General features: G+C 46.8%; 1 protein-coding gene across 1 annotated transcript; it reads right to left on the bottom strand.

Moving 5' to 3' along the window:
* On the bottom strand, nt 1–25097 carry LOC116781095 (serine/threonine-protein kinase PAK 1-like). The gene is made up of 17 exons (XM_032676696.1): nt 25050–25097; nt 16618–16737; nt 15819–16115; nt 15044–15147; nt 13349–13499; nt 12915–13061; nt 12167–12733; nt 10302–10454; nt 9126–9279; nt 7751–7814; nt 5804–5852; nt 4998–5107; nt 4034–4151; nt 3086–3185; nt 2457–2653; nt 1504–1641; nt 1–78 (listed from the first exon to the last, which is right to left on the bottom strand). The coding sequence occupies exons 1-17, from the start codon at nt 25095–25097 to the stop codon at nt 1–3; spliced, it is 2595 nt and encodes an 864-aa protein (XP_032532587.1).
* Between the last annotated feature and the right edge of the window lie 1208 nt (nt 25098–26305).

Here is a 26305-nt window from a genome sequence, read left to right as displayed (position 1 = left end):
TTACTTCCTCCACTGCTTCACTGCCATGATCAGAGATGCCAGACAGGAGAGAGGCGCGGCTGATTTTAAAAATGGATGCTGCCCCAAGAGAAAGAAAAGAAGAAAAGAACCATTACTTTCCAAACCCAGCTCCTCACAGGCTCAAGTAGGATTGCTCTGACTCCCAGAAATACAGAGAAATGGAACTGAGGGGACCATCTGCACCTCCATCTTCATGTTTAGGACCCTGCCTCCCCAGGCAAACAGGGACCATAATCCCGCTAATCCGTTCATCAGGATGTCTTCAGCTTGCTGGGATTTTTGCCCTGACAACACTGTGGGAATACTGCTTGCTGTCCCAGGGCTTGGTTCCTTTCCTCAGGAAACTCCAACACCTCTAAGAAATGCTGATCTCAGTAGGATTTAGGTCCACGTGTTCTTCTGAAGACCACTGAGGCCCAGGTTTTTAGCACCAAGTCATGGCGGAGCGCTGATGAACTCAGCTCTCCTTTGCAGGGAGAACAGTGTCTACCTTTCCATCCCCTGCCCTTCCTGTGCTGGCTGGCATCTTTCTTCCCAGCAGGGACAGCCAAGAGGCACATTCTGCAGCTCCCTATGTGCCACACAACATGGCAGTAACCCTGCAGCAGTTCTTATCTACTCAGCTGTGCCAGGCAGCAAATGGGACTGGGACAAGTTCCGCTCAGCTGTCCCTGTTTTGGCGTCAGAAACCTCTACAAGTGGGGCTTGGTGGCAGAAACCTCTAAGAGTTGGGCAGCAGGGACAAGCTGGGGCTCCTCTGAGGCTCACAGCCCCTTCCTTCCCACAGCCCCTTCCTTCCCACAGCCAAATCTCTGACTGCTTGGCTGGCACTGGTTTCATTGGGTTCCTCCACCACCATTTCAGGCCTCCGCACCCAACATCCTTCTGCTTCCACAGAATCGGATAAAACTGAACACACCACCAAAGTACAAAACAGTCAGAGGATGAAGCACTACTCCCATGAGGAAAGGCTGAGAGAGCTGGGCCTGTTCAGCCTGGAGAAGAGCAGGCCCTGAGGAAACCTTATGGCCACCTTTCAATAATGCATAGGGGCTTATAAGAAAGATGGGGACACAGTTTTTAGCAGGGCCAGTTGCTCTGGGGAAATGGTTTTAAACTAAAAGAGGGTTGATTCCGATTGGGTCTAAGGAAGAAATTTTTTATGAGGAAGGTGGTGAAACACTGGCACAGAGTTTCTGTAGGTGCCCCATCTCTGGAAACATTCAAGGTCAGGTCAGAGGAGGGTTGGGAGCAGCCTGATCTACTTGAAGATGTCCTTGCTCATGGCAGGGGGTTTGGAATAGATGACTTTCACGAGTCCTTTCCAACCCAAACTGGTCTAGGATCCTCTTTAATTTTCATTTGAAAAGCACCAAGACTGGATATTGATATGAGGGAAGCCACCTGATGCCTCGAAGTTTACCTGAGGAGCAAACACTGACATCAGGCAGCTGTTTTGCCCGCAGCTGCTCCGCACTCTACCTGCAGGAGTTCCTTGGCAGAGTCTCGCTTGTCCTCATCCGTCTGCAGGCAGCAGTCCAGAAAGTGACACAAGAGGAAGGAGTGTAGCCAAGAGTTCTGCAGCTTTGGTGTCCCTCGTGTGGCTATCAGGTGGCGAGCCTGAAGAAAAAGGAAACATGAGGCTCCACCTGTTTCTTCCAGCTCCAGAGCTGCTCCCCTAGACCCCACTTTTTAAGCTCCAATCTCCACTGGCAGTTTCTTCCCTGGCGGAGGGTTAGAGATGAACTTTCTCTACCAGAACAAAAAAACCCAAACGCAGCCACAGCTCTTCTCTCTGGCGACCAGTGACAGGACTCAAGGAAACGGCATGAAGCTGAGTCAGCAGAGGTTTGAGTTGGATATCAGTAAACGATTTTCACCCAGAGGGTGGTCGGGTGCTGGAACAGGCTCCCCAGGGAAGTGCTCACAGCACCAGGCCTGACAGAGTTCAAGAAGTGTTTGGACAATACTCCGAGGCACATGGTGTGATTCCTGGGGTGTCCAATGCAGGGCCAGGAGTTGAACTCTATGATCCTGATGGGTCTCTTCCAGCTCAGCTTATTCTACAATTCTATGATTCAAACTGCCTCTCAAAGGGTATTGATCACACCTCTGAACTTGGCGCTGAGAAATTGTTGTCATTCAGAGATGGAGTTCAAAGAGAGTTCAAAAATAACATGTGAAATTCCAAGCATTGCTGAAGGCCAAGATAGCCCATTCTGAACTGGCTACGTGCCACTTCTCATCTGATGTTCTCCCATGGATGGAACCAAAGGTACAGCAGATGATGATCTGCTCCACAGACATTTTTAGAAGTGGATCTTGCTGGAACTGGTTCAGGCTGGTGGGAATGGGATTTTGTCTCATGAGAGACAGAACATGGGACAGAATAGAAAGAAGACACTGGTAGCTGTGCGGTGCTGGTAGCGCCTTACCATGAAAGTGGTCTCCTGAAAGTAAGGAGGTTCTCCTTCCACCATTTCTATTCCTACGATGCCAAGTGACCAGATGTCCACTTTGGGGCCGTATGGTTGGCATCTCACAACCTCTGGTGCCATCCATTGAACAGTCCCGACCATCGAGCTCCGTTTACTCTGCTCAGTGGTGAGCTGAGCACAGAGGCCAAAATCAGCTGAGGAGAAAAACAAACACTGTTAAAGCCAGCTTCAGTCAGGAAACCAGGCAAAAGGATTCCCCAGTCTAAGACTGAGAATGCACTCTTGACTCGAGCTGGAAAAGCGGCCGTGCTCTGTTTCCTCAGGGATGCGGCCAAAGAAATATGGAATTGGCCACTTAACAAAACCTCCAGGGTTCATGCAGTGAATTTTAGTTATTCACTGAGGCTTTAGAGTGTAACTCCCTCCCTCTGGAAGGGACACACACAAAACAAACCCACTCTTGACCTGTTTCTTACAGTACCTCTCTGCACGTTCCAATTGTGCTCTCAGCTGGCAGCAGGGGTCCCTGCACTCCCACAAGCACCACTTCTGGAGAACTGGCAGTACCTCAAAAGCAGCCCTCACAGCACATCCTGGAAATGCTGCAGCTGACCAAGAATACCTACCCAGCTTGACAGATCCGTCCAGGCCCAGGAGTATGTTGTCGCTTTTGATGTCTCTGTGGATCACCTTGTTGGAGTGAAGGAAAGCCAGTCCTTGCAGGCACTCAGGGGGAAAAAAGAAACAGGAGGGTAAAAATTAGTGATCTGATTTTGTCACACAAGAAAGGAAACTGCTCTCAAAGATTTAACTCCTGGGGGAATGGTCAGAAATGGCACAACATGGTATTGTTCTGAGGAAGAGCTTGTTGCTCCAACCCTAGTAGAGCAATATCTTTCTAAGTCGAGGCAGATCAGCTTTTGAAAGAGAAAGGGCAATTGCTGTTACAGACTGTGCCCTGCAAACCCAGCCAGAACGACTGCTGCTGCAGTGTATGTGCTCTCTCTCCATCCAGAGGACAAACGGGAGTTTGCCAAAAATGGTAGGAAGTGGATCTCTTTTGAGCAGGTGGCTGCATGACAAAGACTTTTATTGCTGGCCTCCACAGCAGACTTGGAAGTAGCTCATTAGTCAGTTTTCAGAAGCAAACCCCATTTTGGGTGCAATGCTATCTTTGTAAGCTGAGGACTGTGAAAAACGAGTCTCTATTTTTCTTTGCCATAAGTTTAACATTCTGCCACCGGCATGTTTGCTTTTACAGGCAAGGAAGGCAATGCAGACAGGCTCCAGGCAGATGTTTAGAGAGGCAAAATGGAGAATAGCAAATAAAAGGAAAAAAGAGAGAGAGAATGTATCACAGCAGGATCATAACAGAAAATGTGACACAGAGTAAGAACAGAGTAGTGTAAGTGCAGGCACACTGACAGGTAGTTCATTTCAGATGCTCTTTCTTCTCCATGTCATAACAGCACCACAGAAGCAAAGGTCTGAGTATGAAATCACTCCTGCTCTTACCACTTGTCTCAAAAGACAATCCTGCCCAAGCCATCAGAAGCACCAGAGGGATCCCTTACCTCCTTACACACAGCTGCTATCTGTTTTTCACCCATCCTGGTCTCGGTAATGACGTCAGTCAAAGAGTGTCCATCCATGTACTCCATCACCAGCCAGAGTTCCGTACTGACAAGATAGCTGAAAGAAGAAAACAAGGGCGTGGAGATGCATGTGCACAGCTAAATTGGCTTGTGGAAAAGACCACAGCTGAGTTTGCTTTCCAGGCCGCTTCTAAATGAAGACAGATTAAAATGGAGACACATTCCATCTAGGCTATGCAGTGCTTGCAGTCTGTGCAGCCTAAGTGAGAAAGGCACATCCTTAAATGGTAAGCAAAGGAAAAAGGCAGTTTAGTAATGGCAAAGATAAATCTGGAACCGGGTCACATCCCATCAGCTGGGTCATCATTTTAACACATAAATTCCACCATGAACTCCAGGAACAAGGAGACACAACTTTCACTACTTTTGTCAGGCGAGCAGTGTGTGCACCACTGAGGACAGAATTTGGTCAACCCTTTGGAAAACCTTGCATAAAGTGCATTCACCAAAAGGAAAAACAGATTTTAAACTGGCAAATTATGTGTTTCCGCGAACAAGAACCTAGGTTTTGGCACCCACAGCAATGGAAAATAGTGGCAACAGTCCAAGGGAAATAATTTCTAGGATGATTTATCAGCATGTATATCATAAGACACCCAAAACAGATCAAAGCCCAAAACAACAAAACAGCATGGAGAGAGTGAACTTACAGGCTGTTGAGTTCATAAGAGAGGGCTGATCCAGATTTTTGAAAACACTCTTCAAACTATGTGTGCCAGGAAAGACTAATACAGACAAAACGCAACATCCTCCCATACATTGTATATGAGTAGATTAATAAGGAGAAAAAGATAAATTTTCTGACCAGGAGTAGAGGGCTTTTTAGTCTTTGCCTTGCAAGTAGGTAAATGAACATTCACATGATAATACCAGAACTACTTACCTGCCTAAATAGGTAACAATATTGGGGTTCTTCTTGTCCCTCATGATCCGGATCTCTTTCAACAGTTCCCTGGTGCGCTGTTGTAGGAGATTGATTTTCTTTATGGCCACCTAAAATGGCATTGGAAACCATTGACTGGAGCAGTCTGTTGCACGAGACCGCAATGAACATGGAGTGCGCGATTTTGGAATGACACAGCTGAGCTGTGCCAAACTGCCTTGGGGTTTGACATCAGAGTACTTAGGAACTGACATTGCAACAGCCTGTTTCTCTGCTCCCTTGGCTGCCAGTCACAGGAGACATGACCATAGACGTTTTGCTTAGGAGAGGTCTTTGCTCTTGATAAACATCTCCTTAGTCCCGAGCTTGTGTCAACCAGCTTTGCTAGGTCTGAAACACATAACTGTGTTCCAAACATGATATCTCTTCCATTAGCTGTTGCATTGCACTTTGGTGAAGAAAATCGATGGGAAAAAATGCTAAATCCTATCTGTGTCTGCAGCTGGGATTAGGAGAAATTGGACCTGAGTGATGGCAGTCGCCATCAGCTGGTCAATGCCTATTTAGCAATTAAGACCGAGCCAGAGCATCCTTCTCTGAAAGATGCCACTGCCCTCCTTGCATTCTTCCTGGTAGTTCAGAAGGACAAAGTCTGTCCCAAATTCATTGGGCAGGCTGACACTAGTCTGCGCTTCTTTTGCCTTTGCAGCAAAGATCTACCAGCGACCCAAAGCTCCAGTAACAGCTCACACCAGAGAGGAAAGAACTGGAGAGCTGCAGAATCAGTGGGGGTTGTTGACACTCACCTGTCCTCCTGTGGCGGTATCGAGGGCTTTATAAACGGTTCCAAAACCCCTAGAAACAGAACAGCACCAAAGAAAGGAGAAACACTTTAGCCCCTAGGAGTGGAAGCCAGCCCAAACAGGACTGGCTTTATAAAACACCTGGCTTCATCTACTCTTCAACCAGCAGCACAGCAGCCCTCTGCCATGCAAGGTGTCCAAGAGAAAAAACTTAGGTCCAACAGGAAGAAAAAGGGCTGGTGCCAATCTCAAATCCACACCTGAATGATTTGGGGATTTTGTGCAAGTTTCGAGCTGGCTTCCCGCCAAGTCTCCAAAACTCAACAACAGAGCCTGCTTCCCAGAGAGGGAAGAAAAAAAACCAAACAGCCAAAGTATAGCAAAATATATATATTTTACATATAAAATAGATATGTAGTGAGAATACTATATACCTATAATCCCGGAAACACCAAATAGCTTCCTAAAAGGGAAGAGGGGAAGGGAGAAGGGAAAAAGGACAAAGAAAAGGATGCAAAGGGACAGAAACAAAACAGGTACGCACAATCTGAAAATCTAGTAACCAGCAAAATAAAGAACTGGCGCAATCTCACTACTTCCCTTAAGAGAAGCAGGACAGCTGGACGCGGCCTAGCACCCACCCCTCACGTGTGGCAGACAACAGCAGTCGATACAGGCCTCAGCTTCAGATAAGCAAGACCATGTAGGGATCTACTGTTCTCAAACCTCACCGGAAGAGAAGAGAGCGAAGCCTCTCCAGTCGGCTTTATTTATACCTCAGGTTACACAAAGGAATAGCATGGAATACTTCCTTGGTCACCTCCGTAGTTCCTTCCTGGTTACAAGTTGGTCTCCAGGAAGGCCTAGGGTGAAACCTATCACAGGTTTTCTTTCCCTTTTTCCTTTCTGTGTCTGTCCGTGTAGGTGTTTTTTCCCAAGCTGCGTATAATCCTGTTGGGCTTTCTCACTCCACTCTTTTGAACCTATGTGCCAAACTCAGGCAACACCTCACTGTCATTCGGAGAAGCCTGAACACATGTGACAGCTGTTCGAGGAAAGGATCTAGACACAGCTTTCTCCAGCATGCAAGGAAACCAGTCTCCAGCCATCCTGTGAGATGGCACAGCTAGAACAGGTTAAAGCACCATTGTTCCACACACAAGTGGAGGACTCAAAACAGAGGATCCTTAGGCAGCTTCCCTCTCTGTCAAGAGCCCTTGGTAGCAGCTTTTTTTAGGAGTACCAGGCACCTGAAGGACCCTCCTCTGGAGGTAATTTCTTTGGCTCTTGCCTCCTGACATTCACTAAGCAAAGCTGGGTTAAAAAAAGGGTGATTGTTTTCCATGAACCCCTAAAAACTGCAGGATCCACAAGAGGTCTGCCATTGGGCAGATGACGTGTTTTCCTCTCAAGTGCGTTGGTTGTCTGTCCATTCCTGCATTTTTGGGATTTATTGCCTCAAGTGGAAAAGAGAGTTCATTTTTTCATCCTGGTTTCAGTTTCTAAGCTATGTGATTATAATCCTGACCCCTGAATATTGTTTTCAGCAAAATATCAGAAAGAAGTATTACTGAGAACTGTTATCTGACAGCTATCACGTGCTAAGTTGCTCTTTTGGGCAATAAAGTTTCTTCTCCTTTCATTAGCGTGGTCGTATTATTTTGAGACATACGAAAAGGATTTCTCCTAAGAAAACAGGCAAATAGGTGCCACACACTTGAGGGACAGGAGGTCTTCCACATTCTGCTCTTTGCTGCTGGCAAGGCATTGCCAGCAAGGAGTTGTCTTTGACGATGCCTTCAAGCCACAAAGTCTGACCCGCACTGAGAGACGGGACAGACTGAACCCAGTGTCTGAACATTCTCAGAGCCTGCCTGACTTCATGCTTGATATTACACCAGCAAAATACCTGGCCCATGGTTTGGTAGAAGTAACTGTGGTTGCACTCACCCTTGGGCAATGTTTTCCCATCCAGTGTATTTCTTCATTGGATCTCCGACGTTCACAGTGCCCCCTGAAAGAAACAAAATGCAAGATGCTCAATTCAAAACAGCATCAAAACCAATTTCCAGCAGATCCAAAATGCAGCCCCACTGTCTGGGGGGGCTGGGAGCCCTTTGTGGTCAGTTGGGTAACAACAACAACAACAACAACAACAACAACAACAACAACAAGACAGGCAGCTCCGTACCAGAGATGCCCTGCAAAAAGTCTGATTTTTTACAGTCTCTTGAAGGGTTACGTTGACAAGAAAGTAAGCACAGGGAGATATAGTCAGAGCAGAGAGAGATCAGAAGAGAACAGGTACCAAGGCAAATGTTTGTCATCTATAAGCCATAAGGAGACAGCTGGAACAAACCCTTCTTTTCTTGGGAATGAACACTGTGGTGGATTCAGCAAAAGGTTTAATACTGCCAAAGATTAAATGCACCTTGGTATCTGGCATGAATTGTTATGAACAGATGCAATTGCAGAACAGGAAGAATGTTACAAAGTGTTTTCCAGGAGAGGAGGGCATCTTCTCCACCTTTCAGCAGTTGGCGAAAAGAATGCCTTTACGTTTTAAAGAACAGCAGGGATGGGTCCCAAGGGCAGAAGTGCTCCTCAAGCGCTGGCCTGACGCAGACAGCTGCCTCAATGAGATGCTGATCCTTTTCAGAGTCCAGGCAGAAGCGAGACCAGACCAGAGGCTGCCATCTTCCGGCAGCTCCACACTGCAGCGGTGGGGCAGCAGCTGAAATCTCAGAGCTAAGGAAGGCTCCAGCCTCTGCACTCACACCAGCCAGCAGTGGCCGGGCAGGTACAACCAAAGGACTGGTAAGGCCACAGCCAGTCTGAGCCCTGTTACAAGCCATTACCCCACTGCAAGACAGAACCTTCTTGGCTTTGTGACCAGACCCCAGGAGATGCAGATCAACCCACTTTTTTCCCAACTGAAGGGACCCCTCTCAGGAGTCTAAAGAGAATTTAGGAAGCCAACTATTCTGTTCTGTTTGGCCTCACACACGCAGGAATTCCTTAGGGCATTCGCTCACCCAGGAACATTCTGCTCACCTGGGAACATTCTGCTCACCCAGGAATATTCCCTGCTTTTGCCTTCAGCCTAGAGAGATGCTCAGGCAAACTCAAACCAGTCTGAGCTGCCCTCAGGGGCAGGAGGAACACCCCAAGTGCTCTCTGGCTGCCTTAAAGCACAACAGCAGTTTCTGTGGGGAGGTGTAAGAGCCTCTGTGACACTCAGCTGAGGAGGAGCCTTTGGTACAGCTCATGCTGAGACCTGCCCACAATACACTGCTCCATGGGACAAGAAATACAGCAGACATACTCAGTTGCTTTAGGCTCTCCTCCTCTGTCATCTCTGGCCCCCAGTCTGTGCTGCTGAACAAACTGTCTGTGCCTGAGTTTTCAGGATGGGGAGTGGAGGCTTCTTCAGGTAATGCTGCTGCAGCAGCAGCTTCGATGGCAGAACCTGTGTAGATCTGCGACAAGAAATGAGTTTGTGTCAGAGTCTGCAGCAGAGATGCCTTGAGATGACATTTCAAATGCAAGCCCTTAGGAAGATGCTCTTAACTGGTTGGGTTTTTTTTGATGTCCACTTCTCAAACTGAATGGGTAAAACTAAGAGGCTGATTTTACACAAGGTCATGGCCAGTTTCATATTACATTTTCACAGATTTTTCTGAAAAATGACTGCAACGATGACTGCTCCATTTCTTCCCAGAGACTTCTTTTCCCCCTCCAAGGACTGCAGACACACTTGTAGCTCCTTGTTCTGATTGCTGTTCCCTCCTACTGACTTTTCTTTTCCTGCACAATCTTATGCAATTGCTCAACCTCCAGCACATTCTGACTTAACAGTTCCCATGCCTCATTCAGATCGTGCTCAGCTTTGCAGCCAATCTGTTGCTGCGACTCATAAAATATTCTGGATTGAAAGGGACCCACATGGATCACTGCGTCCAATGCATAAGTGAATGGCCCCTACGGCCTTCAAACCCACAACCCTGGCCTCACTGACATTGTGCTCTAGTCAACCGAGCTAAACTCAGGTCTTTGGAGGCTGCTGGCTGAGATGTCGACTCTTCCACCTCGAGTCAAACAGAACAAAGCAGTCAGAGACCACAGCTTGTCACTGTCAGCCATAGCAGAGACTGAAAGGAAAGGGAAAGACCAATCTGCAATTTCACTCCATCATGAGGCCCAGATTCCCAATGGAACTGGCAAGCCGGTTTCAAATTCTAGGTGGGTCACCCTGTTGACTGGGAAAAAACACCTCAAAAAACACGGCTAGCAGTAGCAAACCAGCAGAAATCCATTGGGATGATTACTGGCCAACAGGCCAAGGGACCAGCCCTACTCTACTTCCATTTTAACCCTTGCTTCCTGGTGCTGATCTCCGGAGCCTGCCACGCTCTGTGCTCTCAGTGCCTGCAGCAGTCCTTGCCTCCACAGTCCCAAGACCTACATTTTATACCCTTGTTACTGTCTCTCACTCTGTTACCTGGCTAGTCAGGTGTAGCTGCCCATTCTCTCGACGCTCTCCCACCTCCTGCCTGAGCTGCTCTAGCTGCTGCCGTGTTTGGAATAGCTCTTCCTGAGTCTGCAGGAGCATGTGTAATAAATTAATGTTCTCACACTCCTTTTCTAGCAGGACCTGCACAGAAACAAAGAGAAGGCAGGTTTAAACGTCCCATACAACATTTGTGTGGCAAGACTCAAAGACTGATGGGCTCACGCATTCCCAAAGCACTGTGCTGCTGCTGTCGTGGGAGGCACAGATTCCTAAGTGAGGCTGGCAGCATAAACATGGTCCATGTGGGACTGAATCGCCAACAAACTCTTAGGTGGCTAACAGGAAGGGTGTGGTGTTTCTTGAGTGTCTGGCCTTGCTGCTGAAGGCCTCCCTCCTATAGTACTGGATTGGTAACTCCAGTGTTTGTGCCTCTGTGCTTGCGCAAGTTCTTCTTTTGAACTCGACCCGACTCACAGTGTTAAACTGGCTATAAAGAGAAATCAAGTCCAGCTGCACCCAGCCCCCTGATCCCCAGGACCAACTGGAACACAAAGGGCTTGATTTTCTGCTGAATTCCCATTCTCAGCAGAGAATCCCCTAGGCCGCCAAAGGGAACGGTTAACTGGAAAGGGATGCGTAAGGCCCTACAGGCTTGCCTGGCACTAGAAGAACTCCTTCATGACAAATGTCCCTAAAACACCCCAAAACTAGGTGTTTTCATGCAAAACTACTGCATCTTCCAGAACTGCCTCCTTGCAAACTAAAATTCAATCAAAATCTATTTTGGTGCCAGAAATTTGCCAGAAAGGTTGAGCAAAAGCAACTTTGCTTGCTGAAGAAAGTCACAATAAGCAGGGCTTCTCCTTCTGAGAAAAAAAAAAAAACAGTAAAAAAAGATGAGAGTGTCACCCACTTCAGTGTGTAAAGCAGTTGCATGCAATGAGGGAGTGCTTGGCAGGAAAACGGCCCGTGTGGTGAGCCCTGTCATTTAGTGATTTATTGAAGTCTAGCTGAAGGTCTCCCCTGAGCTTCCTTTTCTCCAGGTTGAATACCCTTCTCTGGACACACTCCAGCACCTCAATGTCTTTTGGTCATGGGGGGCCCAAAATGAACACAGCACTTGAGGTGTGGCTCACCAGTGCCCACAACATGGGGACAGTCACTGCCCTGGTCCCGCTCCCACACTACCGCTGATCCAAGCCAGGATGCCTTTGGCCTTCTTGGCCACCTGGGCACACGCTGCCTCATGTGTCAGACAGCTGCTGACCAGTACCCCCAGGTCCTTTTTCCCCAGGCAGCTTTCCAGCCACAAAGTTGCACGTATGCCTTAAAATACAATTTCAAAAACTTCAAGATGTCCTTCCTGTTCTGAGCAGTACAAGACAGCAGCCATGGACTTGCAGCTTTGTCCCTCTCTCTAGGCTCAAGCAAAGGGACTATGCAAAGTTGCAGACTTCACAACAAAAAGGATCAGTAGAGACAGGTAGCCCTGTTTTCTGCCTTGGAAACAGGCATCAGAACTACAGAGGTTCTTTTGCCACACATGCGAAGAGTAGCCTCCCGCAGATTCACGCACAACACAATCTTCTCTTTGCAGCGTATCAAAAGCCAAAAAGGAGGCCAACGCTGACAGGTGTGCTGAAAGTCTCTGTAGAAGCAGAGGACGACTCAGAGAACTACAGAACAGCTCTGCAAGCCATCCACAGGTCTGCAGAAAGGGGTAAACAAAACCTTCTGACCTCCAGCACTACCACCTGGCCCTTTGACAAGGGCACTGCCCGGTCCAACAGATACAACTTCACTGAGCCAAGCAGCTAGATGCCCACCTGGATGCACCAGTTTTTTGGTCTCACCTGATGGACTTGCTCTTGCATTTCTGCCTTCTCCTCCGCCATCATCATCAAATCCACCTGGAGCTCCTCCTGTTTCTCCTCTGTTTCCTGGAGTTGCTCTTGGAGTTCTGCCTTCTCGTCAGCCATGATGATCAGGTCCACCCGCAGCTCCTCCTGTTTCTCCTCTGCTTTCTGGAGTTGCTCTTGGATTTCTGCCTTCTCATCAGCCATGATCAGCAGATCCACCCGCAGCTCCTCCTGTTTCTCCTCTGCTTTCTGGAGTTGCTCTTGGATTTCTGCCTTTTCATCAGCCATGATCAGCAGATCTACCCGCAGCTCCTCCTGTTTCTCCTCTGCTTTCTGGAGTTGCTCTTGGATTTCTGCCTTCTCATCAGCCATGATCAGCAGATCCACCCGCAGCTCCTCCTGTTTCTCCTCTGCCTCCTCCAGCAGCTGCTCCAAGTAGGTCTTCTTTGCACAGATCCCTTTATTTCCTCTTTCACGCAAGTTCATCTTCTTTGCCATAGGGATCTTTGTTCTCTCCGTCTTGTCCACTTCAGCTGATGGAACTTCCTTCTCTTGCTCCAGCTACACTTGGAAGAACGGAGGAAATCAAATACAGGAAGATTTACCATGAAGAACGTTTGGCTCTCACAAAAAAAGGAACATTGCCATAGTCAGTCAGTCATGCTGCCGGAAGGCAAGAGGTCTGAGGAGAAGAAGCAGCTGTAGACAAACAGTCGGAAAGTCCCTTGGCAGCTCTGCTCACCTGCAGCACATGCTGGTTCAGGTGCATACAACGCAGTGCAAGAGCCCCACCAATGCCGCCCATCTTCACTGCTGCAAGATGGAGATCTGCTATTTCTGCGCTCAGCTGACTCTGAGCCCCTGTCAGCTCTGCTACTGACTGCTCTGCCTGAGGAGACCAAAGAACAGTATGACAACAAAGGCAGCAAAATCCCTGACTTCAAGCAGCAACTCCACATCCCCAGTGTGTCTCTGACATACTCTCAGCTCAGTGCTCCCGATAAGCTCGTCGACACTAACCACCCCAGGGAGCCTGTGTAGTTGGATTGCCATTTTCCAAGAAGGAGAACGACATTGTCCCCGTCTTCTACTGCCCCAAATACCATCCATCTGTGGTGGTCTTGCTACCACAACTTCCTCTCCCACAAGTGCTACCTAGGAAGAAGGTGACCATACCTTCAGCAGTTCCAGGCCAAACTCCTCCTTCTCTTCTCTATCTCTCAGCAGATCCCTCTGAAGCTGTGGTTGCTCCAGTGTCTCTCTCACAGCTCCCAACTCCCTCTGTAATAGGGAGTGCTTCCTCTCAAGGGCAGCTAAGCCTTTCAGTCTATGAGAAGGGGAAAGACAAACAAGCTTTTAAATAGCAAAACAGTCTAATTTCCAAAACCAAGGCTACACACCATGTCCCCAGTGTGGCAGTCTGAGTGATTTCCAACAATATTCTAGTTCCACCTAAAGGATTTCCTGACTAGAGCTGCATCACTCTTTGTCACTGACATTGAGAAAGTAAAACAAGCTTCCGGAAATCACACACCATTTCCAAAAGAGCTCAGGTATTCTCAACTTAACGGCTTCCTGCCTGCTAGGTCTTGTGCTCCTTTTTGCTACATTGGACATGAGACTTCTCAAAGGTCTTCTTTGGGGAAGACAGACTTGGTAAGGCCAGGTTAGTATTCCCACAGTGACTCTTGCCTTCAGCAGTGAAACAACAAAAGAGCCCTCAATGTCTGCGGGCAGGAGATATGTATGAATTTCCAATCCAATCATCATAGGACGACAGGATGATTCAAGCTGGCAGGGACCCCAGGAGGCCTCTAGCCCAATCTTCAGCTCACGGCACTTGGGGTCAGCTATGGGATCCCAGCAGGTTGCTCAAGGCTCTCTGCAGTTGGGTCTTCCAAATGTCCAGGCTTGGAACCTGTGCAGCCTCTCTGAGCCACCTGTTCGGCTGTGTGGTGGTTTGGGCTAGGCCTTCCTTGGTAACCAGTTTGTAACCAAGGAAGGGTCCAGATTTACCCAGTATTCCCTACGATTTTTACATAAGCCAGATTATAAGAAGAAAGGAGGAGAGGCCTTCACTCTCTTTCCTTCTGGCGGCTTGGAGGTGCAGGTTCCCTGCTGTTGAGTCTGCTGTGTTGGGGAGCGAGGCCTGGTAAGGCCTTGTCGACCTTGGGAGGGGGAGGTTGCCAGCGATCGTCCCCGAGCGACTCTCGGTTGTCCTAAGGAGAGTGGTGGGATATTCTCTTTGCTAACTCTTTAGTTACTAGATCTCGGGCTACTGATTGGGATATATATATATATACACATATATTTTATTTTGGTTTTGTTCCCTTTCCCTTCCCCCTTCCCCTTCCCTTGTGAAATTCTATATATTTTAAATTGTATATATTTCAATTGTAACATAAGTGTAAATATACTTATATATATCACTTTAGCTGTCTCTCTTGTTTCGGGTTTTCTTAGTTGGTTGTTTTTCTCCCTCCTCTCCCTGAGGTTTGGTGGTGCGGGGGGGGGGACACACTTCTGGTGGTAAGGTTTGGAGACTTGGCAGGGAACCAGCTTCAACCCATATCATGATTGCCTTCAACTCTTTCCTCTCCCTAACCCAGTCTGAATCTCTCTTGTTTCAGCTTTCGTCTGTCCCCAGCCACTCTGGTCCTGTATGGAATGATTTTTTTTATGGTTCATAGAGCAAGCACAAAGAGGCAGCTGTGCTGTGTGTCAGGAGGTAGCCAGACCTGCCCATGTGCTCCCTTCTCTGTTCTGTGCTACAAATGATGAGCGTGCAAAATTCGTTCTTTGACGATGGGCCTCCCAAAGTGCAGCACTGCCCATCCCTACCCAGAGAAAGTGAGAAAGCTTAACACTCACAGGAGCTCCCAGACACTGCACCCTCTGTGCATCCTCTCCTGCCACTCCACTTTTTTCACCTGGGCTGAGGAGTCCTGGCTGGCCAAAAGCTCTTCTACCAGGGCCTGCAAGGAGTGGGCAGGGAAAGAGCACAAACAAGCAATAAGGAGCAGGGAAGACGGCTCCGGAGATTTGGGAGAAGCAGCAAGCAGAGACACAGCTCACCTGACAGCAAAAGCTGTGATGAGGGGGTCTTTACAGGGGTAACAAAATTACTCTGGAGTTAGAAGGTAAGTGTCTGAATAGAAGCAGGGGGCATTTGCCTTTTCTGATCTGTTCAACTAACTTCCCCTCAGTATTTCAGGCTTTAGGGAGCAGCTGCTAGGAACTGCGTTCCAGCCCTTCAGAACCCGACCTTCTCTCTATGATGCAGAGCTGTGTAGGATTCTTCTCACCAAACCTGAGTCATGTCAAGTTAAGAGTGTAGTCTAAGTTGTGCCAGTGGCGACTTGGATATTCTGTGGAGAGGGGCAGGAGGTCCCTCCAGGGAACAATTTCTCCTGCGTATCCTGTGAGGCCGTGACCTGTGTCTTTGGACCACTTTATCTGCTGGTGACAGGGACTCTGCATACTGTGCACAGAGCTGCGCACTTTTACAGCGGTAAAGTGAAGCGTTATGTCATGGCATGACTCCAGCCCTCAGTGCCTTCAAGCCACGAACGGCAAGTGCTGTCTGACCAGAAACTTGCAGTTCTGTGTTGCACCAAGGACTGTGCTAACCTAAGCTGGCACTTACTGGCTTGGGATATTCACGCCATGGTCTGACAACAGGTGGAGAGTTGTCCTTGTATTCCTCCTCTTCAGCCTCTCCTTCAGGAACAAGTGGAGCCAGAGGAGATTCGGATGCTGGTTTTCTGCTTGGTGGAAAGACAGCAGCGTGAAAAGCTGGGATTGACCTGTCCTTTATAACCCTTCTCCTATACTCAGCTGTTTCTGGTGGCTCCTTTGTATCTTCCGCATCTTTAGCCTCTTCTTCTGCCTCTTCTTCAGGAAGAGGGGGAGCCATCAGAGCTTCTGATGCCACTTCTTTTTTCTGTGGATAGACAGTAGCATAAGGGACAGGGAGTAACCTGTCACTTATGACCTCATTTATATACCCAGCCCTATACCCAGCTGTGTCTGAGCTGTTCTTTCAGCTCCACAGATACTCAGTCTCTCCAGAGGACACTGTCTCCTATGCATCCTGCAAGGCTGTGACCTGTGTCTTTCGACCGCTTTCTCTGCTGGCGACGGGGACCCTGCTCACTGTGCACAGAGCTGCTCACTTTTACACTGGTAGCATTTACAAACAAAACGCTACTTCTGATCTGATACCAAGAGAGATTCATGTCCCTTCTCTGAATCCCAAGAATCTGATGCCCAAAGGTGAAAGTTCAAAACCCTTCTTCCAGGTGTCAGTGGCTGGGGTGAAGCGTTATGTCATGGCACGACTCCAGCCTTCAGCATCTTCAGCCGTGACCGGCAAATGCTGTCCGACCAGGAACTTGCAGCTCTGCGTTGCACCAAGGACTGTGCCAACCAAAGCTGGCACTTACTGTTTTGGGCTGTTCAGGCAGTGGTGTGACAACAGCTGAACATTTGCCGTCATTTTCCTCCGCTCTAGCTTCTTCCTCAGGACCAGAGGGAGCCAGAGGAGGTGCTGGTGGTTTTGTGCTCTGTGGACAGACAGCAGCGTGAGGGACAGGGAGTAACCTGCCATTTAAAACTTGATTTCTATTCAGCTCTATACCCAGCTGTACAAAGAACTCATAAACTTTGACAGAAATGGAATTCTAAGTCATTAGAACTAAACCAAAATGGGCTAATGAGATGGCACCACATAGTGTTCTGAATGTGATACTCCACCCTGGCTAGAATCAGCCAGCAACCTCCTTTCTGCAAAGCTAGCTTTTCTCTCTTGAAGAGCTCTTAGACAGAGAATTAGAAAATAGCCAGCGACCCCTTTCCTGCTGCTGCTGCTGCTGCTGCAGCAGACACTGAAATGGACTTTCTTTCAGCCTACCAGGCTGACACTCTACACTCTACTGCAACAGGCCAAGCTTGCAGCTTGCTCCACAATTCTTAAACACCAGGAACGTCAGAGATTCCTTTCCCACTCACCAAAGGATGCGCCTCTCTCCATCCATGGATCAGGTGACCTGCAGCGGGCAAGGGAAAATGAACCAGATGCTGTTAGAAAACTGCCTGTGGTGACAGAACAAGTCAATGGAGAGCATGTACCTTTCACAAGACTCCTCCAGGATAAACAGTTCTCTCACACAGTAAGCAAGAAGACAGGACAATAGGCTAGGTTGTGCCTACATGTTGCCCTGTTCATGTACTGACCTGTTTGGTCAGTATATATAGAACAGCAATTTGGTCAAGAAAATGCAAATTGTTCTTTAACAGCCGGTGCGTCTGTTCCATCCAACAGCTAAAGCAGCTTTTTTCTCCTCTCTTTCCTGTACTTTACTTTTTTTAATAAATTGCATGCACTAATTCCCATTGACTTGCTGAAAATATTTCCCCAGGAAAGCTTCCACAAAATCCCCTTTAATCATGGCAGTTCTATTCTGAAATAGCACAGGAACAGCTCCTGGGTTCAGGAGCGTACACCAACTGTTTTGGAGTTGGCACTTCATGGCAAAAGGAGTCGCTAGTTTAGCACCCAGCAAAGTGTCAAGTTAGAAAGCCAAATCCTTTAATGACGGAATTGAGAAAAAAATGATGCTTTCTCTCACTTCTGAAGAGAACCACAGAGTTTTCAGAGGTATTTCTGGGGAGCTCTCCCTGCTGAGAAGCTCTCTTGGCTGACAAGCTCTCCCAGTCTGCGTTTTAGAAGTTGTCTTGGTTGAACAGCCAACTGAAGAAATTACAGACTCCACTGCCACACACTATCCGGTGGAGGGAATGGAACCCCTTCCGGTTACATTTCAAATGCTGTCTGCACCCCGCTGGCTACAGACACTCCTTTTGGAGCTGAAGCTCTTGACAGGAGCTTTACCAAACTAGTGGCATGTTAATGGCATTTTTGTTTCAAATCAACTCAGTCACTCATGAAGAGCAGAAAGGACACAGTGATACCAAAGCCATATTTTGCTCCACCCAGGAAAAGCCTGTACTTACGTGCCAGATTGGTCAAATAATATCCTGAATAAGCCACAGTGAAAACACTGCAAACTGCAGCAGAGAGTGGCTCCATGATTTAGCAGTCCTGCACAAGTTTGCGGACTGTATTCCACCAAGGGGAAAAAAAAAAGACACCCCTGTGGGGTTCAACTGTCCGCTGAGATAAGGGAAAATAAAAGACACCCCTGTTGGGGTTTCAGCTCACCGCTGAGAAAAGGGAAAATAAAAGACACCCCTGTTGGGGTTTCAGCTCACCGCTGAGAAAAGGGAAAATAAAAGACACCCCTGTTGGGGTTTCAGCTCACCGCTGAGAAAAGGGAAAATAAAAGACACCCCTGTTGGGGTTTCAGCTCACCGCTGAGAAAAGGGAAAATAAAAGACACCCCTGTTGGGGTTTCAGCTCACCGCTGAAAAAAGGGAAAAGAAAGGACACTCCTGATGGTTTTTCACTGTCCGCTGAGAAAACTGAAAGAAAACGACACCCAATTGGGGTTTCACCATCCACTCAAAACGCCTCAAGCAGCAGAGTTCGCTTGCAATGAGCTAGCACCAGAGCTGCTCAGGACACTGAGGCCTTCTGGGCACCAGGGCAACGTGCCTTTGACACCACAAGGACATAGCAACATTGCCTTGACATCACAATAGCAGCTTCTCGAGGTTGGTTCATGAATTTATGCATAGCAACCAAACCTTCTCTACAGCAAACACAAAAATGGCCTGGAAAGTTCTCCTGTCTCGAAGCAGCACAAAGCTCCTAGTACTCCATAACCTGTTTCTGAAAGGATCCAAGAGTAAGTCAAACAATGCACCAGGCACATGCACCCTGTACCCCAGGATGAACACTGAGAAGAAGCCGGGATGTGACCAAACCAAAGGAAACATCACCTTTGGCCACTAATGCTTCCAACTAAAAATGGGAATGCTTGTTCCATTTACAGACCTGCTCACACACATCACTGTGCTGCTGCATCTCAAAGAAGCATCTGGGTCCTGTGACTTCCCTCTGGGAGCTTCCCTGGGCACATGGCTGAGCCACAGAGATCTGGCTCAGAGCCACAGGCATCAGGACAGCAGGGTCAGGAAAACAGAAAAGCCATAGTGATTCCAAAGTTTGGTAGCATCCTTCCCTCTCCTCTCACTTTGAAACCACCTTTTTTCTCCTTCATGAAAACACATTCCTGAGCATTAACAGCAAGTGGCTGGGAAAGTCACCTGTGGTGTCTTTGTCAGTTAAAAAAAAAACAAAAACAAAAACAAAAACAAAACAAAACAAAAACAAAACAAAACAAAAACCACAAACATAAAAAGAATAGAGAGGGCTTTTGCTCTTTGTCTAGTTCTTTTGAGGCCATGTTAGCATTTTTGAGTGGCTCTACTACGTATCATCAACACCAAACATCGGATACCTTTTTCTATAAAATCCATTCTTAATCTTAAATTTGTCAGCTACTACCTTTTAATTCTTCAAATTATGTGCTACAGTCTGTTTTGTCAGATAAGCAAATTAGTTCAAAGAAAATACCCCCTAAGATCTGAAGATCCTAACAACTGAATTCCCATGAATATATATGCTTGCAAATACGTGGGGCATTTGAAATAATCGTACGGTGTCCCACTCAAGTGGCTCTGCAGTGGATTGCGTTGATCAGCCAGAGTATTAATGTGCTGGGGTCTCATCTTTCAAATATAGGCTTCTTCCTTCCTTATTCAAGCCAAACATGCAATACCTAACGTGAACAGCAGCTTTCCCACAGAATGGACCAGGTGCTGCCAGTGCTTCTTTCCTTACCCTACTGAGTACCACTATAGTAGAAATACTAAGGACCAAAAAATTGGGAACATGGTCACGCTTACTAAGAAAAAAGAAAAGAAAAAAAATTATGTATATTTAAACATCAGAAGTTGCCCAGAGTTGAAAGATCCTATGGATAGAAAAAGGAACTGGCATTTTGACACAGAGAACTGTGGGAGCTGGGAGAAAAAAATGCTGAGAACTAGGAGGTTGTGTCCATGCTTTGGACAGGACTTTGAGAACTGTTCCCAGACCTGCAGACTATGGAAATGATGCAACACTTGGACTGGATCAAAGCAGTACAGGGAACAGAAAGATCAGTTGTCATCTTTTCAAAATCCAACAAAGAAAACCCCCACAATTACCAATGCCCAAAGAAAGCAATTTCAAAACAAACTCTTAAAAATAATTAAATAACCCCACACTAGAACATCCAGTTTCTTTTTGTCTCCATGTAACGTTATCCTCACTGGAAACATGCACAACACATGGTCAAAACAGCAGGAAAAGACAGGGAAAAAAGGAATACCTGCACCAGACTTACTAAAATCTATTATTGTAATTTACATAATGTGTATTATTTCCAAACTCTGAAGGTATATGCACCCATTGGCCACATGACAGATAAAGGCATTCATTTAACAGGCTGAGGCAAAGGCTAAGACAGTTTGGTTCATAATTGCATTCCCTACTGGACTTCCGTCAGGAATCAATGATTTCAAGAATTCGCATTGAAATACCATTTAAGCTTTCTTTTTTATTTCTTCCTCATGTCACGTCTACAAATTATCTCCAGAAGCCTCTTGCCAAGTCTGAGGGCAACATCGTATCTTCTCTCCACACCTCTTCACACTCTCCATATCTCTCCAAATGCTACCACACATTGAGAGTTCATGTTCCAGTAACTTGGAGGCAAGTAAACTGTGCAAATTCATCAACCGCTCTGACCTTCAGGAAAGATTTTTTTTTTTATTATGTCTTTTCTGATTTTTTTTTCTTTTTCAAATGGTCCTCTGTATGTTAACTGATTTTAACTGGTAACTGGTTAGTAGTAGCATGAGAAGTCTGTCATTGGTTTTCTTATGCCGCATGTTATCTTCCTTGCTTGAATTACTCAAGTCTCCCAGTGCCAATGCTCTTGGAACTCCAGTGCTTATAGCACTTGCTACTTTCCTGCGAATACAAAAAGTGTTGCTAGAAACAGAAACTCATTTCAATGCATTTTCATGGCATCTCATTGTATTTTCAGAGGATAAAGGAAGTACCATGGAAATAACCCTCCTTTTATTCTAATGATTTATAAAGAACATGACCATTCAGTAGGTGGTCAGCAAGGACCAAGATGGAAAATGAGAGCCAGAGAAGATCTCTCTAGGGAATTAAGAACCATATGTCAAAGTAAGCAGAATGAATGTAACTTACAAAACAGGGGAGAAGTTCATGAAAGAGCGGGGAAAAAAGAAAGAGTTTACCGAGTTCAAAACAAAAGGAACAGAAACATTGAGAGAAAAAGAGAGAGAGAGATTTGTCATCCTACAAAGACTCAAGAAGAAAAAAGCCTCTATAGCTCTTGCTATGAAAGTAGAACTGCTCCGTTAACTTTTTGCCTGCAACTTCAAGCATATTCCTTCCCCCTCCTCTCACTTTGAAAACACTTTTTTCTCCATCATGAAAATTCATTCCTTAGTGCTAACAGCAAGTGGCTGGAAAAAACACCTGTGGTTTCCTTTCTCAGTTAAAAAAAAAATAAAAATAATAGAGCTTGTTATGATTCGGTTTTTAAAATTATTAGAAATGTCTCTGCCCAAATTAAGGTACAAGCGAGACCATATGCCAAAGTCAATAATATGGATTTTATTTAACAGTAAGGCAGAAAGAGAGATATATAAAGAAATAGGAAATAATAGAAGGAGGGGGGAGAACAAGAGTAACAGAGGTTAAGTATGTATTGTATCACTTGTATCATATGCAGTACCTCTGGTGGTAAAAGGTCTTAGGAATGAGTCTGGGCTCTTTGCGGGTCTTTGATGGTTTATGACCCCTTCTGCTGCCTTTCATGTGAATGTCCCGTGTGTATGTGGTCTTTCTGAAGAGAGCTAGTTTACTCCTGTTTGGTATGGAGAAATTTTTCCATCGTACACCCAAAATCCTTCACCTCCACCACCCTCTGAGCCCAGCTAGGGGTAGTGATACAGCTAAGATAATACAGATCATTTACGGTGATATTAAAAGTATTGTTAGTACCACTAATCACAAGGTCAGGAGTGGCCAAGAAGGCATATGGGTGAGAGGTACACACCATGACATTATGCCAGTTAGTAAGAGTTAGTTGATACAATGAAGTATTCCTAGAATAGTGTAGGAACAAGTTAATCCAGCAGCACCTGCATTCAGTTAATTAGAATCAGAAGGGAATATTTAGGCCTTGGAGCTGAGAAGGAGCGTGTGAATCAAAACACTGAGTTTGCAAAAAGTCCTGGAAATTCTAATTAATTGAATGGCAACACTAGGTGCTGTTTACATGAAGAGGTTAATAAAAGGGGAATGCAGAGAGAGCTCTGTGGAGGATCCTGAAAACTAAATCATTGTGTGTGTGCAGCCTCATGTGCAGCTCTGAGATATGCGAAAAGATTTCAGCCACCAGTCGGGTGAGGCCCTTGTGACCTGGCTGTTCCCATGCTGGGATATCATGGCCAGCGATATGAAACCAGATGGTACTGAAGCCAAGCAACTGGGATCCCTGTTCCCAGGATGTGGGCATTAACAGGGTGTATTGGGGCTGGCTGAGCTGGAGTTCATTTCCCCACAGTAGCCCTCACAGTGCTGTGCTTTGCGCTAATAGTTAGAAGGGTGTCGAAAACACACCAGTGTTTTGGCTACAGCTGAGCACAGCATCAGCACTGTAACCAGGGGGATAAGGGCACAGGAGGGTCTATGGGCAGCAGTTTGAGAGCACCTTGGCTGTCCCAGAAAGTGGTAAGTTCCGAGGCCCCTGCAAGCTCAGCTGGGGGCACCTGTAGGGGACACGGGTGATGCAGAGGCCACCTCCCGCCACTCACTCCCGCCTCTCCCCACAGCCCCACATGCCAGTGAGGGTGATGGGGGCTGAGGATGTTCTGGGTCCAGGTGCTGGGTGGGATCAAGGTGTTGTAGCGCCTCAGGGTTCTCAAAGGGGTGAGGATTCTGTGGGATTTGGAGTGGCCGAGACCCCAGGGCTGGGTGCTGGGGGAGCAGTCCTGCACTGTGTGCTCAGGGCTGAGGGAGTTCTGGGCTGGCTACTGGGAGCTGAGTGGCTTCCGGACTGCTGCTGAATGCTGAGGGTGTTCAGGGGTGGTGTTGGAGCACCAGCAAATGCAAAAGCTGGAGGCGGAGCCGGTGGCACCGGCACAAGATGCATTGCATCACTCGGCATTCTGAACATGACACTGTGTGGTGATTTGCAGGTGCCACATCGCATGATATGTGGATTTTGTAGGCAGAATTGCAGCTTGTTTTTCTTCCCCTTGAGCCCTGGATGGGCTTTCCCTGCCCTTATCCCCATTATGTTTCCTGCCCTTTTCCCCTCACTTTTCCTGCTGTTTTTTCACTCTCATTTCCTGTCCTTTTCCCTGCAATTTTCTTACCGTTTTCCCCCTCACATTTCTTACACTTTTCCCCTCACATTTGTTGCCCTTCTTCACTCAGGTTTCCTACCCATTTTGCCCCTCACACTTCTCACACTTTTCTCCTCATGTTTCCAATTTCCCCTCATGTTTCCTGTTCTTCTCTTCTCACATTTCTCTCACTTTTCTCCTCTTGTTTTCCACCCTTTTCTGTCATGTTTCCTGGCCTTTTTCTCCTGTCATGTTGCCTGCCCATTTTTCACTGTTTCTTGCCCTTTTTCCCTCATGTTCCTCACCCCTTTCCCCTCACATTTCCTACTCTTTTCCCCTCATGTTTCCCCTCTCCCATATCCTCGCCTTTTCCTCCCCTCATGTTTCCCAAACTTTTCCTCTCATGTTTCTCACACTTTTCCTCTCAATTTTCCCATCCTTTTATCCCATCATGTTTCTCTCCTTTTTTCACTCACATTTCTCACTGTTTTCCTCTCATGTTTCTCACACTTTTCCCTTTTATCCTGCCCTTTTATCCCCTCATGTTTCCCACCTTTTTTTCACTCAAATTTCCTGCCCTCTTCCCCCTCACGTTTCTCACACTTTCCCCCTCATGTTTCTCACACTTTCCCCCTCACTTTTCCTGTCCTTTTATCCCTTCAGGTTTCAATCTCCTTTTTCACTCAAGTTTCCTCCCCCTTTCCCACTCACATTTCTCATTTTCCCCCTCGCATTTCTCACATTTCTCTCCTCATATTTCTCTCCCTTTTTTCACTCGTGTTTCCTGCCCTTTTTCCCTTCACATTTTTCTCCCTTTTCCCCTCATGTTTCTGCACTGTCCCCTCATGTTTTCTGCCCTTTTCCCTCTCACATTTCTTCCCCTTTTTCACCAACTGGTTCCTCTCAGTGACTGTTTATCCTCATTGGTTTGTGAGCTTGCCTTCCTCTTGCCTAGGAGTCTGCATGTTGCTGAACAGAAAGACTGTGCTCAACCTGAAGAATCTCATTAAGAACAACCTAATTGGAGTGGACTTTCTGCTGGAATTTTGTTGGGGTTTTTTTTCCCCAGTTCTACATAGTCTTCATAATGACCTAAAACAAAGAGGTAGACTTCAGAATACACAGCTTAGATGAGCAATCATTGTATGATCTGCTCCAAGTACATCTCTTTCTGAATCACCTTGCAGGCACTATGACTCCTGCCTGAAAGAGATCTACTGTGATGCCTCTTTGAGTTAAAGAAAGTCCATCTGTACAGGAAATGCTTTTGGCCCTTTATTGGTTTGATCTAATTTTCAAAGGGAGTTTCTTCTTGTTTCCACCTATTTCAATTGACTTAACATCAGACTAAAGAACTGACAGCCAAGGTTACCATCTGGCTTGTGTATCTTGATATGCACAGAACAAAGATGCAATACTGGATTATTTCACTGGTTGTCTATTAATGGTGACTGAAAGTGGGGCCTCTGCCCACCCTGTGCTCCTCCAAGGCCCATCCTGCCCCAGCCACCATGTTGTGCATGGCGGTAGCCCCGGTCCCCATCTTGTGCATGGTGGCTGATGGCGGGAATGCACGTCCCTGGACAGGGGTGTGGGAACTGTTTCCAACCGTTTACTTTCCCAGACTGGGATTTGGAAATGTTTCTTCTTTCTTGGGTTACACTGCTTCTTCCTTGTCCATATGTAAGCTGCCATCTTACTCATTTTACATTAAGAAATGGGAATAAAAGGGTTCAGATGAGCATCTAAATGATCTCTGACCTCTGCAGCTTCAGCCCCCTGACTCTCTGCTTTGCTCCTCCAAGTCTTCTCTCTGCCACAGCAACAGATATCACTCAGCCTTCAAAGTTTTCCATAGGGTCTGCTCCTCACCCATCTCATGTTCATTAGCTGATTTCTGCCTCCAAGCTCCCCATAAGGCTGGCTTCTCTGTGGAAGCATCTAGGCATGCACTTCTGCTCTTGTTCTTCATTTGGAGAGGACCAGCCTAACATTACAAGATAAGGATAAGACTAAAATAATTTTCCAGGGACTGCATTAAAAATATAGGTGATTAGTACAGGTTTATGTATTTTCTGTAGCCTTTCAGAACCACAGTTTTGAAATACGTTTTACAAAACTGTTTTTGCTATATAGCATTTCAGAAACAGCTCTTTATTTAAGAAAGAAAAGGAAGATTTTAAAGACAGATATTTGGGTTCCAAAATCACATTTCCTAAGCTGAGTACAAACTACAGACCTTCTTGAGGTGCCTGTCCATACCTAAATTGAAGCCAGGCTTTCTTTGTGTCTATCTGCTCTATCCATCTTCTCTTCAGCTGTGCAGGGGAGAGAAAATACAGTGAAAGACTCATGGAGTCAAGACAAGGACAGGGAGAGACCAGACATAAATTACTGTCATGGGCAAAACAGGCTCTGTTTCAGGAAATTACTTGGGTTTATTACCACTTAAATCAGAGTAGGATAATGAGAACTAGAACCAAATCTTACAACACCTTCCCCCTACCTCTCCCTTCTTCACAGGGTTAAACTTCACTCCCAGTTTTCCCTACCTCCTGCCCCGAAAGGCACAGGAGGATGGGGATTGGCGGCTGCTGTCAGTTCATCACATGCTGTCTCTGCTGCTCCTTCCTCCTCATGGGTAGGAGGCCTCACACTCCTCCTCTGCCCCAGTGTGGGATCGCTCCCACAGGAGACAGTCTTCCATGAGCTTTTCCAATCAGAGTCCTT

This window comes from Chiroxiphia lanceolata, chromosome Z (genome assembly GCF_009829145.1).
Source record: "Chiroxiphia lanceolata isolate bChiLan1 chromosome Z, bChiLan1.pri, whole genome shotgun sequence".
Lineage (NCBI taxonomy): Eukaryota > Metazoa > Chordata > Aves > Passeriformes > Pipridae > Chiroxiphia > Chiroxiphia lanceolata.
Note: the sequence above shows the minus strand (reverse complement) of the source record. Positions and strands in the feature narration are given on the sequence as shown.